The 16591-nt window shown below is 34.3% G+C and overlaps 1 protein-coding gene across 8 annotated transcripts in view; it reads left to right on the top strand.

Moving 5' to 3' along the window:
- Positions 1 to 16591, top strand: part of farp1 (FERM, RhoGEF (ARHGEF) and pleckstrin domain protein 1 (chondrocyte-derived)) — an 88616-nt gene that overhangs the window by 32992 nt on the left and 39033 nt on the right. For all 8 annotated transcript variants that reach the window (XR_013195443.1, XR_013195442.1, XR_013195441.1 and 5 more), the window contains exons 3-6: positions 12387 to 12491; positions 12653 to 12695; positions 12786 to 12864; positions 15967 to 16064. Coding sequence is in view for 5 of the 8 variants with exons in the window: in XM_077205405.1 (XP_077061520.1) it covers positions 12387 to 12491; positions 12653 to 12695; positions 12786 to 12864; positions 15967 to 16064 (325 nt within the window). In the remaining 3 variants the exon portion in view is untranslated. The remainder of the gene's footprint in view (positions 1 to 12386; positions 12492 to 12652; positions 12696 to 12785; positions 12865 to 15966; positions 16065 to 16591) is intronic.

Below are 16591 nucleotides of genomic sequence, written 5' to 3'. Positions count from 1 at the left end.
CATTATTCTGTTTTCATACTATGCATCAATACATGCATACTGCAAAAATAAGAAGAGTAGTATGCAATTAATTCGCCTTTGTATTAACTAGCTTAGGCATATCCACATGAATGTTTTATGTTTTTCTTCAATTCTTTCAATATTTAGCTTTAATAATTCATGGATGGTCTAGAATAACAACAATAGAAGCGCTCTGCGTCCCGTGCGAGTTCACACTGAGGTATGTGAGACGTTTGGCCACCGGATCCTCTTGTTTGTGAATGGAGCGTTTGTGCAGCTCTCAGCTCGGCTTTCACGCTCGCATGTTTAGCTTGGGAAGTGCTTGTGCTGGTAAAGGACAACAGACCCTTCACACGGACACTGAACAGATCTCTGCGCTCGGCTCGGCTGGCATGTGAACCCCGCTTCACTCCTGAGTCCCGATGCTAGAGACTCCCCTGAGCTCTGTTTCAACACGGCAGAAACTCACTCTGAGTCTGAGTGAAAGCTGGCCTTTATCAGAAGCTGTCAGTGTGGGACTGTGTGTGTTTGTGTTTCTATAACACTTGATAGAGTGCAACTTTTTTTTTTTTTTCAGCGGCATTGCTTCTGGAAGTTTTATTCCCATTCATTTCTAATTTGGATTTCATCAACTAAAAGTTAAAACAAAGAATTAAAAACATTTAGTTAATTAATATGAAATGGCTGAAGCTTAAATAAGCTTAAATTAAATATAAATATTAGATAAAACGTTGAAGTTGAAGTACTACTATAATATAATAATATAATTTAAATTATTTGGATAAAAAAAAAAAAAAAAAATATATATATATATATATATATATATATATATATATATATATATATAGAGAGAGAGAGAGAGAGAGAGAGAGAGAGACCTGTGTAAAAATGACAAAAGCACATGCCAAAATACAAATAATTATAAACCACAGTTAAAATGAAAACTACTAAAAATATAAAAGCTATAAATATAAGCTATATAAATAAACCTATAATAGTATGTAAATAGTAATATATAATATTTTGCAGGTTTTTATTATCAGTACTATCATCGTTTCTGATTAGAGTCCATTCGCTTCTGTTTAATACAGACATTTGTAATGCATTGTGGGATGAGTTTGTATAGTTTTGTATAGTTTATATATTGTGATTAATTTCAGAGTTGGTGGATTTGATCCACAAGTCTTTTATATATATATATATAAATAATGCTGGCGTTTGGCTCTGATCTGCTCGTCTGTGTGTAAAGTGTGTTTCCTGCTGTTGTTTGAGTAGGACGCTGCTGATATCATATCTGGCCTACAGTAGCTGGGGTTTCTCATGAATCTGACAAGCTTCTGTTTCTGTCACATTCAACACCGGCTTAAAGATCCCTTTTCTGTTTGATCCTCAGTTATTGTTCCTAAATCGAGTTTTCTGGACTTAGTATTTCAATTCAGATTCACTGTAATATACATGAATATCAAGGCCAGATATGAGTCATGTTTCTTCCATGTAGTCTTCAGAGTTTCTTCCAGTTTTTCAGAGTCATCCACGCTGATTAAAGGATCACTGTTCTGCTCTGTTTATCGTGCTTTTATTCTGTAAACACTGTTTTATTGACTTCGTTTGCAAAAGTATTAGATTCATTGTGCGTATGGGTCAGTAAATGAAGTTAAAGGGATACTTTCAATAAAACATGGCTCCTATACAGTAGATAGGCGGAAAGAAATTGAAATTGGTGGTAACTGACAAGAGAAAACAAAAAGTCTGTTTTCTTCCCTTTTGCCGAATAGATATGAAAACTTCAACACCCATAATGCACTGGGCATGTTGCCGTCCAAGGCCACTCCCACCAGTCTGCTGTGGATAAAGATAAAGCCTTGCTTTAGGAAATACTTCATAGATTTGAATTTCTGTCCAGGTGACATTGAGAATGAGTAAACATTGTTTATTTATATTTACTACCAACATTGTAACAATACAAATCAGGTTGAAAATCGACAAAGTTACACTTTAAAGAAATATTAGCAGATATAGAAACATAGACATAAAAATGTATTTAATGTAAATTAACCAAATGTAATATTACGTGTTATGTTGTGTAATTCATAAATGGTATAATAATAATTATTATTTTAATTGTATATATTAAAAATGTAATAAATATTAATAAAATATTAATTAGAAATGCTAAAAAAAATATAGATTTATTGTGTGTGCAAAAAATAATTGTATAAATAAATATATTCTATAAATACATACATTTTATATTCTATAATTTATAAATTATATAATCAATATGTAATTTTATTTTAATTGTATATATTAAAATGTAATATAATATGTAATTAGAAACGTAAACTTTTTGTTAAAAATATTTATTTAAATATTATTTTAAATAAATATTGTTTTTTGGGCATAAAAATAGGTAAGTAAATATACACACACACACACACACGCACACGCACACGCACACGCACACACACACACACACACACACACACACACACACACACACACACACACACACACACACACACACACACACACATTTTGTGTATATAATAGTATATTCTTTGTTTTTAATACATAAAAATAAAATGTGTATATATATATATAGGCTACTGTTTTGGACATGGTACCTTATAAATATCATTGAATATGGCAATTATTCAGCACCATGCCATGTGTTTACCATACTTACTAGAGATTATACCATATTACTAGAGTAAACCATAGCAGATTACTCCAGTCATGTTTTATATTCCTGAATTGAAAGGAACTGTATTAGGTTGAAGGAAGCGCCGCTAGCAGAGATGTGTCGTCGTGTGAGACTCCAGTGACATACGCCCTCGGCTAAGCAGATTAAGCTGTGGGTCGAACACAAGCGTGTGTTACCGCCTCTGTTTGATTTATGAACAGGGATTGAGGAACTAGAAGGACCCGTTGTGGTTAGCCTTAATCTGCTGTGTTTAGCGGTGTAGTGACCTGGACTACGACAGGTGACACGAGATCATGGCATGTCACCACAGATTAAACACTTCCTCGAAATATCTGATCAAATCTAAAAACAAACTATTGAGTATGTTTACATGCATCATATGGCAATTATATTATGTAAGCCTTCAACATGTAATGTTATTTAAATGCATTGCATTTGAACATGTTTTTTCAATGTGCATGTCTGTTTATATTTTTATGTCAAGAGCTGGTGAAACTAAATCATTTAAAGCTCATGTCAGGTTTTTATAATGAGCTATTTTTAGCTTTCACCATGTTGGTGTGCATGTAAAATCACTCTTTTAAGAATTTATTTCATTACAAATCTTTGTTTTCTGCATTGTGTAGTGTTAATCCTATACAGAGAGGCTTCTTTAATAAAAGTTAAATACATCTGTAAATATAGTAGTGAGAGTACATATCACTAGTTAGAAAAATAGAAAAGAAAACATTTTGCTTAAAGAAAATTAAGCCTATATTTAATATTTTATTGATAGTAATTATTGTAGATTATGGGGACATTGCAGCTGGAGAACAGCTTGCAAACCCTTATTAGATAGACAGTTTTTTTAGCCACCCAAAAAAATAAATAATACGATTTTCAGGAAACGAAAGTGTGCAGGTGTTTATGTGAGATTATAGCAAAGAAAATTTGAGGGGAAAATTAAATAATGCAAAAAAAAAAAAAGCATCATGGTGCATATTTGACCAGTGACTAGGGGTTGAAATATGATTTTAATATCTCCTGATTTGAATACAGCCTCTTAATTTATTGAAGATCAGTTAGTGAGATATATGACCATAAAATGAGCTTTAATTTCCTATTCCTCAGATGCCTTCTGCGGTTCAATATCCAATTACTCTTGGAATCTGCAGTTGAATTCCTCTTTCCTCTTTCCCAGCTCCACACAGATGCACTAACATGGTTTTGGAGGCGGTCAGTCCAATTTTACACCCAACTTATTGTCTCATGTGCGGTGGATATTGTATAATGAGCCCAAGTTCCTTGGAGTTTTCCCATCAGAAATGGATGGGATAGTAACTGGATTTGTGGAGCTGTAGGTTAAGAAGTTTATCCTAATCCCCGTCGGCCTTTGCTGTTAGCAGAGAGGTCACATTTCTCTGAAGGGAATGTGCTGGACCAGAAGCCTGATTTACTCTCAAACATCATCAACATACCAAAACTGACCTTTTGATTGGTTTCTTCTCACTGAACCGTCATGCTTGTCTTGAAATGGTCAGGAATGACCTGCAACTCACCCAAAGATCAGGCCACGGGAACAGATGTGTCCCTGCAGCTGCGGGAAATATCAACCATTATTACTGTGGAATGATGTAGAATAATGTAGAACATTTTTGCAAATGGAAGATCTGATATTTCCAGTGCAGTTGTTTTCTTTATATATTTAGTTTAAGTTTGAGTCATTTTATTGTGTGCATATATACTATTCATTTAACTTATTTTAATTTGAATAATTTTAGTACTTCAATTAATGCCATGAAAACAATTTCTATTTTACATTTTTTAAGTTTAGGTTTTCCATAAATTTTTTTATATATTTATATAATATCATATCTATATAATATTATATTTATATATTTAAGTCAGCTTTTTTAAATAATAAAAATATCTTAACTTATTTTAATTTGAATAATTTTAGTACTTCAATTAATGCCATGAAAACAATTTCTACTTTACATTTTTAAGTTTAGGTTTTCCATTTTTTTAAAATATATTTATATAATATCATATCTATATAATATTATATTTATATATTTAATTCAGCTTTTTTTAATAATAAAAATAACTTAACTTATTTTAATTTGAATAATTTTAGTACTTCAATTAATGCGATGAAAACAATTTCTATTTTACATTTTTAAGTTTAGGTTTTCCATTTATTTTTTTTATATATTTATATAATATCATATATATATATATATATATATATATATAATATAACATTATATTATATTTATATATTTAAATTCAGCTTTTTTTATAGTTTTAGTTGACAATAATGACACTGGGCCTTATTCTTCCTTTCTAGATTCAATTATATACACAACGCGTGTGTTGTTGCTGTCTTGGTGTAAATTAATGTAAAAAGTTGACAACAATGTGACCGTATCTAAAACCAGAAAGTTTCTGAAAGGCTAAAAGTAATACACTCTATGCTTGCGTTATTAACAAACAACAAACAAACCCAAAAATGATATAAATCGATAAATGGACAATAATGCAAAGAAACATGATTTGTTCTTTCAGTATACGTTTTTTTTGGCTTTTACCCACATTAACGGTAATATTTAATCATTCAAAAGCAGTGATGATATCAACATTTTTGGACCCCATTTACAGGCAAAATATATTTTTATCTTCTTAAATTCATAGAGAGGGCGAGTAAACGATCACAGAATCTTCCAACTATCAGTTTAACTGAATCAAGACTAAAAATGCCATTGAGAGACATATTTTGCTCTTCGATTCGCTGCTTCGATGGTTCCTCCTTTCTTATTTGATAATGTTGAGACCATAATGTGGTATTACGCATGGAGCTTTTCCGTGTCTAATCCACTATCTCCTCTTCTCCACTTTAGTTGAGAGCGTGACTTGCAGTGTTTTTCATTAGTTTTCATTAGTACCCGACATGATTAACATAACCTCAGAGACTCGGTGACGTGAGCTGCATTTAAATGACCTGACCGTGGCTTTTAATAACGGCTGGGCTTAAAATCGAATCATACACCAACACCGCTCATCCATATACACGCTGTGACAGACTGTGACGGGTTTGTCAGATCGTATTAGGGGATTCCTCGTTATCCTGGAACCAAAACTGTGTTTCACAGTTGGATTAATAGTAGAGTAATTGTGCTCGAGCTGGACGAGAGCTGAGAAAATATATCTTGATATGTTCGGCCTTCTGTGAGTTGTGAATTTGGCTTTATCATAAGTGTTTTGTGTAATTTATATTTTCTCTCCTATAGTTTGAAATTGTCATGCTCCATTATTCTGCCTCATTTACCACAATAAGCTCAGATGTTTATGTTGGATTTCAGTAATAGTGTTTGTCATGTACAATAATATTAATGTAGTGTCAATAATCATTTTCATGTGCATTTTCTTGGTGATTCCACACAGACTAATATATACTACATCATTTCCTAGCAATAATATAGCAACAGACTAACAACCATTCCGAGCGCTTCAACAGCTGCATAGCAACCCCTTAGCAACCACACATAATATCTTAGAAACCTGACTGGGTAACAACCATTCAGAACACCTTGTCAACTGCATTTCAACATTCTTGCAACCACCCACATGCCCTAGCAATCACTCAGAAAACAGACTAACAACCATTCCGTAAACCTCGGCACCTACATAGCAACACCTTAGCAACCCCTCAGAACATCTTAGCAACCTGAATGGGTTACCACCATTCAGAACACTTTGCCAGCTGCATTTTAACATCCTTGCAACCACCACCCTCAGCAGCTGCATATCAGCTTAGCAATCACCCAGTACACCTTGCAACTGCATAGCAACACCTGGCTAGTCTGTTGCTATGTAGTTGCTTGAGTGTTATGAGTAGTTGCCAGTTGTTGCTATGCTTGTTGCTGAAGTAATTGAAATGGTTGCCAGTCTGTTGCAATTTAGTTACAACTATTCCGACCACCTTACCAACCCCCTAGAACACTTTATCAACTGCATAGCAACACCTGGCAACCAAACAACACTCTAACAACCATTCTAAACATCTCAGGAACATTCATAGCAACACCATAGCAACCCCCTAGAACACTTTATCGATTGCATAGCCACACCTGACATCCAAAAACATCCTAGGATCTACACAGCTACAGACTAACAATCATTTAGAAATCCTCAGCAACCACATAGCAACACCTTAGCAACCCCCTAGAACACTTTATCAACTGCATAGCGACACTCGGCATCCAAACAACATCCTAGCAACCACATAGCAACAGACTAACAACTATTCAGAACACCTCAGCAACCACATAGCAACACCTTAGCAACCCCCTAGAACACTTTATCAACTGCATAGCGACACTCGGCATCCAAACAACATCCTAGAAACCACGTAGCTGATTAACAACTGCTCTGGACAGTCTAGCAACCGTCCAGAGCCTCCTAGCAACTAAGTAGCAAGAGGCTAACAACCACTCAGAACATCATAGGAAATCAAGGCCAAACTTCCAGTTCTTCTGAAAATATAGTTATTGTATATGTATTCTCTAATGCATTATGACATTGTTGCAATGTCAGGCTTGTTTTTCACAAAACTTTCAGTAGTTTCCTCATTTCTTGCATCACCGATCACAAGATTGAGTGTTTTTCTCTTCTTGTGAGCCAGCAGCAGTTGTCAGATCTTGTGCATCCCGTTAGATGTGAGGAATGGTGAAATAAAAAAGCCCCGCAGGAGAAAAGCTCTTTCAGCGGCGGATGAATGGATCATTGTTGTGTCGTCTCTGCGAGCTGGGCCGGGTCCGTATGTTCCTGCTGATCAGATCTGCAGAAACGGCTTCAGTGAGGGACAGCTTGTCCTTCCTCCACAGGGACACACTTGAAGAGGTGGCAGATATTTGGGTGATCTCTGAAAGCTGATGAATGCAGCTCTGTCAAGACTCTCGATGCTCCTTTTCGTTTTACATGTATACTTTTTCATTCCGATAGTTCTCAAGTTTACATCATCTGTGCAAAGTTTTCACTTTGCATATTTCACTGCAAAAAAAGTAGAAAAGACTAATAGGTGGATTTCATTTTCAGTTTCGTCTAATTAATATAGGATATTGTACTCTTTCCCTGCCATTGATGGAATTACCCAGCTTTCCGTGTTTTCCATGTTATATGTTAGGGGGCGCTATTACTCATTTTCTGAAAGAGCAGAGAAGTTCCGGATCAAAACACATGCAAAAAATGAGCAGAAACAAGTGATAAAAGCATTGCTTATGCACGTTTTAGTCTTTGACAAAAATGCATTTTTTCTAAGCTTATTGTTCAAAATGCTGCTTTTTTATTTTAAATGTACCAACATTCAAGTGTTGATAAAAAAAATGCATGACGCTAGAATAAAACTTTTTTTGTTGTTTTTTTTAAAAGCAGAGGCTCTTTTCTTTCTTTCGATATATTGCATGTTCAGATATTCATACAATAAAATATTCTGGGGGCCATTACATTTTTGTGAAAATGATCAAAGATGCTTGAGCTGGCTGGCAAATTATTTATTTATTTATGTTAAATGCTGTCGGGAAAAGAGTTAATTGTGCATGCTCATTTCCCCTGTTTTTACACCCAGATTACATGTGCTGCTGTCATCTTACACTCATGTAAAGTTACATTTAAACAAAAAAAAGTTTTTTTTTTACGTTTCCAATGTGCATTTTTCATTGCTCGAGTGCCGGCAGACATTTACTTATGTTTTTTGTTTTTTGTTTTTATTCATGTATATGAATCAGTCCACAATATTTTCACCTTTTAAACCATTTGATGACTGAAAGACTTAGCATCATAAAATTAAATTCTGTATGCGATACACCATGCTTTGATCTTTAAGCTTTTAATGCGCATTCCAGCCACATTAATGTTCATTCATTGGTTACTTTTAAGTGTAGTGCATACAACTTATTTATTGAATAATATTCAGTACGATTTGGCACGTGGTCTGTTGCTCATGACCTCTGAACATCTGATGGACTTGTATACAGTGAACTATGAAGCTCCTTCATTGTTTTGACTGTCTTTGAAATGATGAACACAATCTGGAATTAAATGTGATCAATCCTTCTGTCTCTAGCTGTGAATTTTTCCCCGAGTGAATGAATCTGCGTGCCCTTTCTGCCAGTTCCCATCGTGAATCTGGATCCATTGTCAGGCTGTTGCTGTAGTGGGATCTCAAGCTGACTGGAATGTCAATGAGAGCGTGTCTGAATCCCGCTGACTGCAATTCTGTGCAAGATTAACGGCTGGATTACATTTTATGTTCATTTGGAGCCTGATTTTGTTTCTCGAGGAAGACGTCATTTACATTTTCTACGAGTTTCCATTTGCTTTTTTCTTTGTTGGACTGCCGGCACACATTTACTTTTATTTTTCTGCTTTTATTCGTAGACTGTATCTGAAATAGTCCACAATCATTTCACCTTTTAAACAATTTGATGACTAAAAATGTGAAAAAGTTTCTCCTAAACAGGGTCTGAACTGACTCTTTTTTTTGTTTTTATACATTTTTTTTTGTGTGTGTTTATACTTCGCAGTCCTCTTTGCATTGCATTATGGGTAATAATGTTTACATTTGTTGTGCACCAAAAGGCAGAAAAAATTGGCAAAATAGTGCATTGTCTAGAAAATAAGATTTTAGGGCCTTATAAGGCCTGAGAAGTAGTTCTGATATCTGCGTCGTCTTAAAAATGCGTCTTCAAAACAATAGCGCTGCTAAATGCATCCACTTGTGCTGTACCTTAAATACCGTATTTTTTAGAGCCAGATCAGTTTTGGATGAAGGTCACCAGTAATGACCAGCTGTTGAAATGAAGGGGATTTCCAAGCGTCCGAGAGTCGGTTAGTCTGATAACGTCTTCAGTTTTAATATAGCAGCAGAAGAACAGCGAGGCTCTGAACTGTGGGATAGAAACATCTGGATCCAATGAAAGCAACACGTGGAAGCCCAGAAAGAGAGAGCTACTGTACCGCATCCACTGGGGCCCGTCGAGTCTCGCTCCGAAAAGATGAGGCGTTTTTTTTGTCGTTTCCCAAACATACAGCGAGTGTTTGTATCACTTTAAGTATTGCTCATTCCTAGTGTTAGTGAACTGCACAAACGTTTTCATCCTGCTTTCGTGATATTGTTGTAACTTTACCGTCTTGCCGCATACTTTTGCAACCACAGACAAATGTCTCACGTTGCAGGCATGTCTGGATTTATTTATGGCTGGCTGCTATTTCCCACATTTTACAATAGAGAGGAATTAGGACGCATCCGGACTGGAACAGCTGTCTGGGGGTCTATATTAGGATTTATCACTTACATTGACCCGTTAGCATTAATTAGAAGACCTTTTGTTTCATATTGACTGAAAGCACTGAATGTTTCCTGTGTGTTTGGCACAAAGGCGTTTGTGTTGAAAGTCAATGGATGTTTCAGCTCTTTATCCGCCCAAGTCCTTATCTCAGCTTGTGTTTCAGAGCAAACACTCGGCTCGCATGACATCAGCTGTTTACGCTGGGGGTCAGATTCCCAGCGACCCCTGCGTGACCTGGTCCGTGCCGGCGGTGACTCGGTGTTGGTTTGGGCTCTCTCCCGGTTCTCCCGCGGCTCGAGGGCTGGAAACAGCTGGAGCCAGTGGGATGGAGACTGAGGAAGAGGAAAACAAGATGCTCTAGTCAAATATCCTCAGCCTCATATTTGCTTGCAAATTTGTAACCTTCCTCACTTAAATCTGTTTGAATTTTCCTGCCTTTTTTATGAATAGAAATTAAATAGAATTTTTGTAACAATGTAAATCTTTTGCTCAATTTAATGCATCTTTGCTTAATACAAGTATTAATGTATTAAAGTCCCCCTGTAGTCAATAATTGTATCCCTTAAAGCTCATCTTTGATCACCAAAATTACATACTTGAGCATTTTTTCATAAAAAAATTCTTTATTCCTTAAAATAGCTTGAATGTAACTCTACACTCTTACATTATAGAGTTTCATGTTGCGATGCCAAAATTCACTTATAGCAATTGATTTTAAATAAAAATAGATACAAACAGTCTTTACTGTTTTATTTTGGGAAAATATCCTCAGCGAACCGCTCAGATGTTTCGCATGAAATTATATTTGGTTGTATTGCAACTTTTTACAATCTTCACATTTAAATCCGTTTTTATTTTATGTTCCTTTTTAAACTGATATTTTGCCTTAAATGTGGTTATTGCCATGAATCCGATTCAGTTCAGCTGTCAAAAAGTTCCTAGACATCAAATGTTTGGATGTTTCGTGATTACGAAATGAATTCGTGACATTCTTGAACAAAGTTAAATGGAACCGTTGGAGATTTTCTTTTTAGCATTTGTGCTGGAAAAGCAATTGCAAAGTGTGAATGTATTTTATCATGACTTGAATTCAAGTGCTGGCACTGGGAATGATGGGAAATGTTTTAACGTGTACACATTATACACTATAATCTTGTTAATATGATCATTCTGACATGATTTACTCTGTTTTTGACCTCTATGATCATCTGTTATCACACATAAACTGCACTAAATATCCCATCCAAACATGCTTTCATGTCGTCCTGAGAGACTATTATTCACGGGGAGTGGTTTGCCTGGCGTTACTGTAAACACACACACAGCGAGGAACGCGGATATATCGGCTCATTTATCCTCCGTAATGGAAATCCTCCATATATTAAATGAACGCCTGCTTCTCAATGCTTACCTCAGCTCGCCCTCCGTGTGCCGTATTTCAAATGTGTGTTTCTGGACGTTTTGCTTGGCTGGACGTCAGGTGATGAAGTCCAGAGAAGCTTTAAAGCGCTGTGTGACGGTATGAGCGTGTTTGCTCAGGTTCGGTGAGGTTAACCTCTTTTCCTGCATGGCGTTCAGTGTAGAAGAATCAGATCTACAGCAGTTCTGCACATCTGTGCTTCACGCATCCCTGGAAATGAAGGAAACGTCTGAGCTGTTGAGTTTTAAATACGCAAAGGTGCAGTTTTCATAGTGATTCAATGAAATTATTTTATTTAATTTTTTTATAATGAATCTAAACACATCCCTAGTTTTCCCCTTGTGAATCCCGTATGTTAATTCCCATTAGGATCCTTTAGGTTGCAAATGAAAGTAGAGATTTCATGCTGTGGTCGGTTCTTTATAGTTTTTGACTGGTAATGGCGATGGCGGTCAGTGTGTGTGTGGAGTGTGTGTTTTCATGCCCGACAGGACTGTAATGTCAGCTGTGCCACACATGTGTGTGTGTTTTAACAGTGAGGTCAGGGGTCACCGGCTGCAAGCGTCTTGTTAAAAACTGTTGTGAAATCGCCAGTGGATAATTAGCAGTGTTTGTTTGCCAATGCTTGCTTGAATGTCAAACTCTTGTTGCTGTTGTCGTTCGTGTTTGCCGACACCGTTTACTGTAATAATTACACGTTTCAGTGAAGTCTTTCATTCCTGCCGCAGCGTAAATAGAAACTGAGAAGGTTGATGTTGAAGTCGGAATGAAATTGCATTTGCTAGTTATTCTACCAGTGAAACTACTTATAAATTTGGACTTTAAACACATTTCCACATTAAAATAAATGCTTTTGTTGTCCCTTTACACAGCTGCCTGTTTGTGGTTCATGTCTAACAAGCTTCATAATTGATTTTCTTCTCTGTTTGAACAGCAACGTGCTCCAGGGAAGGTGCTGTTCGACCTGGTTTGTGCTCATATGAATCTCGTCGAGGGCGATTACTTTGGTCTGGAGTTCCTGGACCAGCGTAAAATGACCGTGAGAAAAACTCATTTTTAATTCTGATGTGTGAACGATTAGCATTTTAACATTTTAAAGAGAATTTTAAATGTAAATGCATAAAACTGAATGCCTAACACCTATATGTGATGATAAACAGTCTCATTTGAAATGTTTTTTTTGTTTGATTCATGCATCAGGTGTGGTTGGATCTGCTGAAGCCGATTCTCAAGCAAATCAGACGTATGTATCTCTGATGTGAATATTGAACATGACTACCAGACGATACGATCTGACAGCACGTCAACATGCATTATGTTTCTCTGTCTACAGGACCCAAGAACATCATCCTGAGATTCGTGGTGAAGTTCTTCCCTCCTGATCACACGCAGTTATTAGAAGAGCTGACCAGGTATGAGTTGTGTTATTCATGTAAAGCACTTTAGATAACCAACACTTCCTATAATGAGTTATATTTTTAATTGTAACCAGTTATCATACTTGGATAATTGAATATTCAACATAATATTCTTTAAAATAATAATAATATAATGTATATATAGTTTTTCAAAGAATATAATTTTATAGATATGATTTATAGTTATATATATATATATATATATATATATATATATATATATATATATATATATGTATATATATATATGTATATGTATATAAATGTAAAAAATATTATAAATAAGTACATATCTATAAAATTATATTCTTTGAAAAACTATATATAAAATATTTTAATAAATATAATGTTTATCTTCTACTTTTATTTTTATCTTTATATATATATATAAATGTAAAAAATATTATATATAAGTACATATCTATAAAATTATATTCTTAGAAAAACTATATATACAATATTTTAAGAAATATAATTTTTATCTACTTTTATTTTTATCTTTATATATATATATATACATGTACAAAATATTATATATAAGTACATATCTATAAAATTATATTCTTTGAAAAACTATATATACAATATTTTAATAAATATAATGTTTATCTTCTTTTATTTTTATCTTTTTATATATATATATGTATATATATATATATATATATATATATATATATATATATATATATATATATAAATATAAATGTAAAAAATATTATATATAAGTACATATCTATAAAATTATATTCTTTGAAAAACTATATATACAATATTTTAATAAATATAATGTTTATCTTCTACTTTTCTTTTTCTTTATATATATATATATATATATAAGTGTGTGTGTGTGTGTGTGTGTGTGTGTGTGTGTGTGTGTGTGTGTGTGTGTGTGTGTGTGTGTGTGTGTGTGTGTGTGTGTGTGTGTGTGTGTACTTTTAAAGAATACAATTCAGACATGACTTATCCTATCAGAATTTTATCTCAAGACCTTTGTTAGTTTTACCGTTTTGGGTAATGAGTATGATACAATGTGAGACTTATTTTTATAAATTTCATAAATTATGCATGAATTCAAGTCATTAATCATTGGTTTTTAAGAAAAAATTTCTCATACCTTGAGACACTTAGTGTGTTGCCCAAATCGTCTTATAAAAAATGATAAATATTGCAGGCCATTCTCAGTTTGCATTTCAATAATATATGTTCAGTACATGAATGGTGGAGACATTTATTCAGTTTGGTTGTAATGGCCTCAGTTTGGCCTCAATCGCTCAATATATAAAAATAAAGCATCTGATGTACAAAAGTGAATGTCTGTTAAATCATGCACTGCCTGTAATGCCCCTAACTGATGACTTATTTATGGCCAAACTGCATGTTAATATTCTGCGGCTGATTGTGTCGACACGCTCTTGCCTGACAAGCGTAATGAATTTTACAACACTTTCATGCAGCCTTCACACACAGAATGACTTGTGGCACATTTCCCTGTCGGCTATAGAAAGTCAGGCATCAGTCGAGAGAACAATTCATGCCTTGAGAGGAAGTCTAAGGCAGAATAAGTGCTGTGTTTGAGTCTCCCAGGATTCCTGGAGTCTCTGTGGATCCGCACGCTGTTCTGGCCGGACCCTCAGTAGCCGTTGGCAACACAGAAAGAGTTTTTTATTTTCCTGAGATGGTTGCGTGTTATGTTTTCGCCAAACCTGAAACCTTCGTCCAAGGACATTTATGCCTTTGCAAAACACTTCAAGCTGTAAAAATCGATTTGATGGATTATGTAAACATAGCTGATATCATATTAGAATATTTTGGAAATTAGTTTGAAGAACTGGTTCCAAGAACTCGTGGTTGATTTGAAAACTGAAGATTATGTGTTTTTATTTTGAAGTTTTTGATAGATCGAGTAAGGTGTTTTTGAAGAAGTGTTATTTGTATAATATTATACTATTTATGTATAATATAATTTATGCCTCAGTCATTTTTAATTATTTAATTTTTATTTTTTTATTTTTATTTTTTTATTCAACTTATTTCAAGTAGTTGCCAAAGCAACATTTCTATTTTTTTATCTAATAAATATATTATTTCAGCTTAATTTCTATTATAGCTAAAGAAATTATTATAGCACCTTTATATTATTTTTATAGCAGATACTGATTATACATGATGTCAAATCGATTAATCACTATTAATCTAATCTAATATTGTTTGTAAATATATAATATATGTGTGTGTATGTATATGGTGTGAATACATGCACACATACACACACACATATTTACAAACTTTTATGTTAGATGCGATTACTCACGATTAATCGATTTGACAGCACTAAATATAACATTGTTTGTAAATATAATATTGTTTGTAAATATTTAATATATGTGTGTATGTATATATACAGTATGAATACATGCACATAGACACACACACATTTGCAAACTTTTTTGTTAGATGCGTTTATTCACGATTAATTGATTTGACAGCACTAAATATAACATAATTAAAATAAAAAACATATAATTTCTTTCTGACACATAAAAATAGTTGATAGTTATTTTAAGTAAAATATTGTCAAGGCAAGTACAAAAATGTGGACTATAGTCCAACTGGACCCGCAGAAAACATCCTTACTGTTGAGCCGTGAGTCCTGTTCTGAATAATGATTGTGTTGTGGTTCAGTAAATGTGTTTGGCAGCGGCACAATAACAGATGGACATACTGAGAGAGAAACGCTGCCAAACTCAATTAGAACATCTCTTTATAGTTCACGGCTGCACTTAGCGTCCTGAGAAGATGCTATTAAAGCATGACTGAAGCGAGGCTATCCTTCAAACACAAGGACTTCTCTGATCTGTTTCATGAAAAAACAGAGAATATTGATTTAAAAAGTTAGATTAAATAAAAAATGCATTCTCTTACCTAAAATACCTTGTTACCTTGATAGCTTCCAACTCAATTATGTAATTGTTGCATGCATTAAATTGCCTGTAATTCAGTCAATAAGTGTCTGTAGCTGTCCTGAAATCTTTACATTTATTTACTGTCATTCTGATTGAGTGTGTTTGCTAATGATGTCCTTCTCTCTGTCGACAGGTATCTTTTCGCCTTGCAGATCAAGCATGACCTGGCTTGTGGACGTTTGACCTGTAATGAAAGCAGCGCCGCCCTGCTGGTGGCTCATATAGTGCAGTGTAAGACATACCAGATCTTTTGACAGCACTGAAGGTGTACAGATTTACTCTGACAAACATTCAATTTGATTATGATACTTTACGAAATACGATGCGTGGTTTAATTTGTGCATCTGCCTCTAAAGTGAATTAGAAAGCTAGATTTGGTCGATAGTTGACTAAAAGTAGGTCAGTTATTGTATTTTGAAAAATAAATAAATGATTGCATACTATTATAGTAATTATAATCAATGAATAAATTCTGTAATGGATGCATTAGAGTTTCATCATTTGGTCATTATGGTCGTCTTGCACTTTCTTTGGATTCGGTTTGATGATTTTGGCACAATCCATTCAGTCAAACGCGATCAAAGACATTCACAGATGTCTGATCCAGGGAGATGAAAATAGGTCAAGAATTGTGTGTGGGACAATAGATGCATTGAACACAATACATTAGGTATTATAATAATTATAATAATTATCTTATAGTATTATTAAATCTCTACCGCGGAGCAATATGTTCTTTAAATGCATTAATCTTGTCT

The sequence above is a fragment of the Siphateles boraxobius genome, unplaced genomic scaffold (assembly GCF_051911475.1).
Source record: "Siphateles boraxobius isolate OS27281-9 unplaced genomic scaffold, OSU_SipBor_1 53, whole genome shotgun sequence".
NCBI classification, from domain to species: Eukaryota; Metazoa; Chordata; class Actinopteri; order Cypriniformes; family Leuciscidae; genus Siphateles; species Siphateles boraxobius.
Note: the sequence above shows the minus strand (reverse complement) of the source record. Positions and strands in the feature narration are given on the sequence as shown.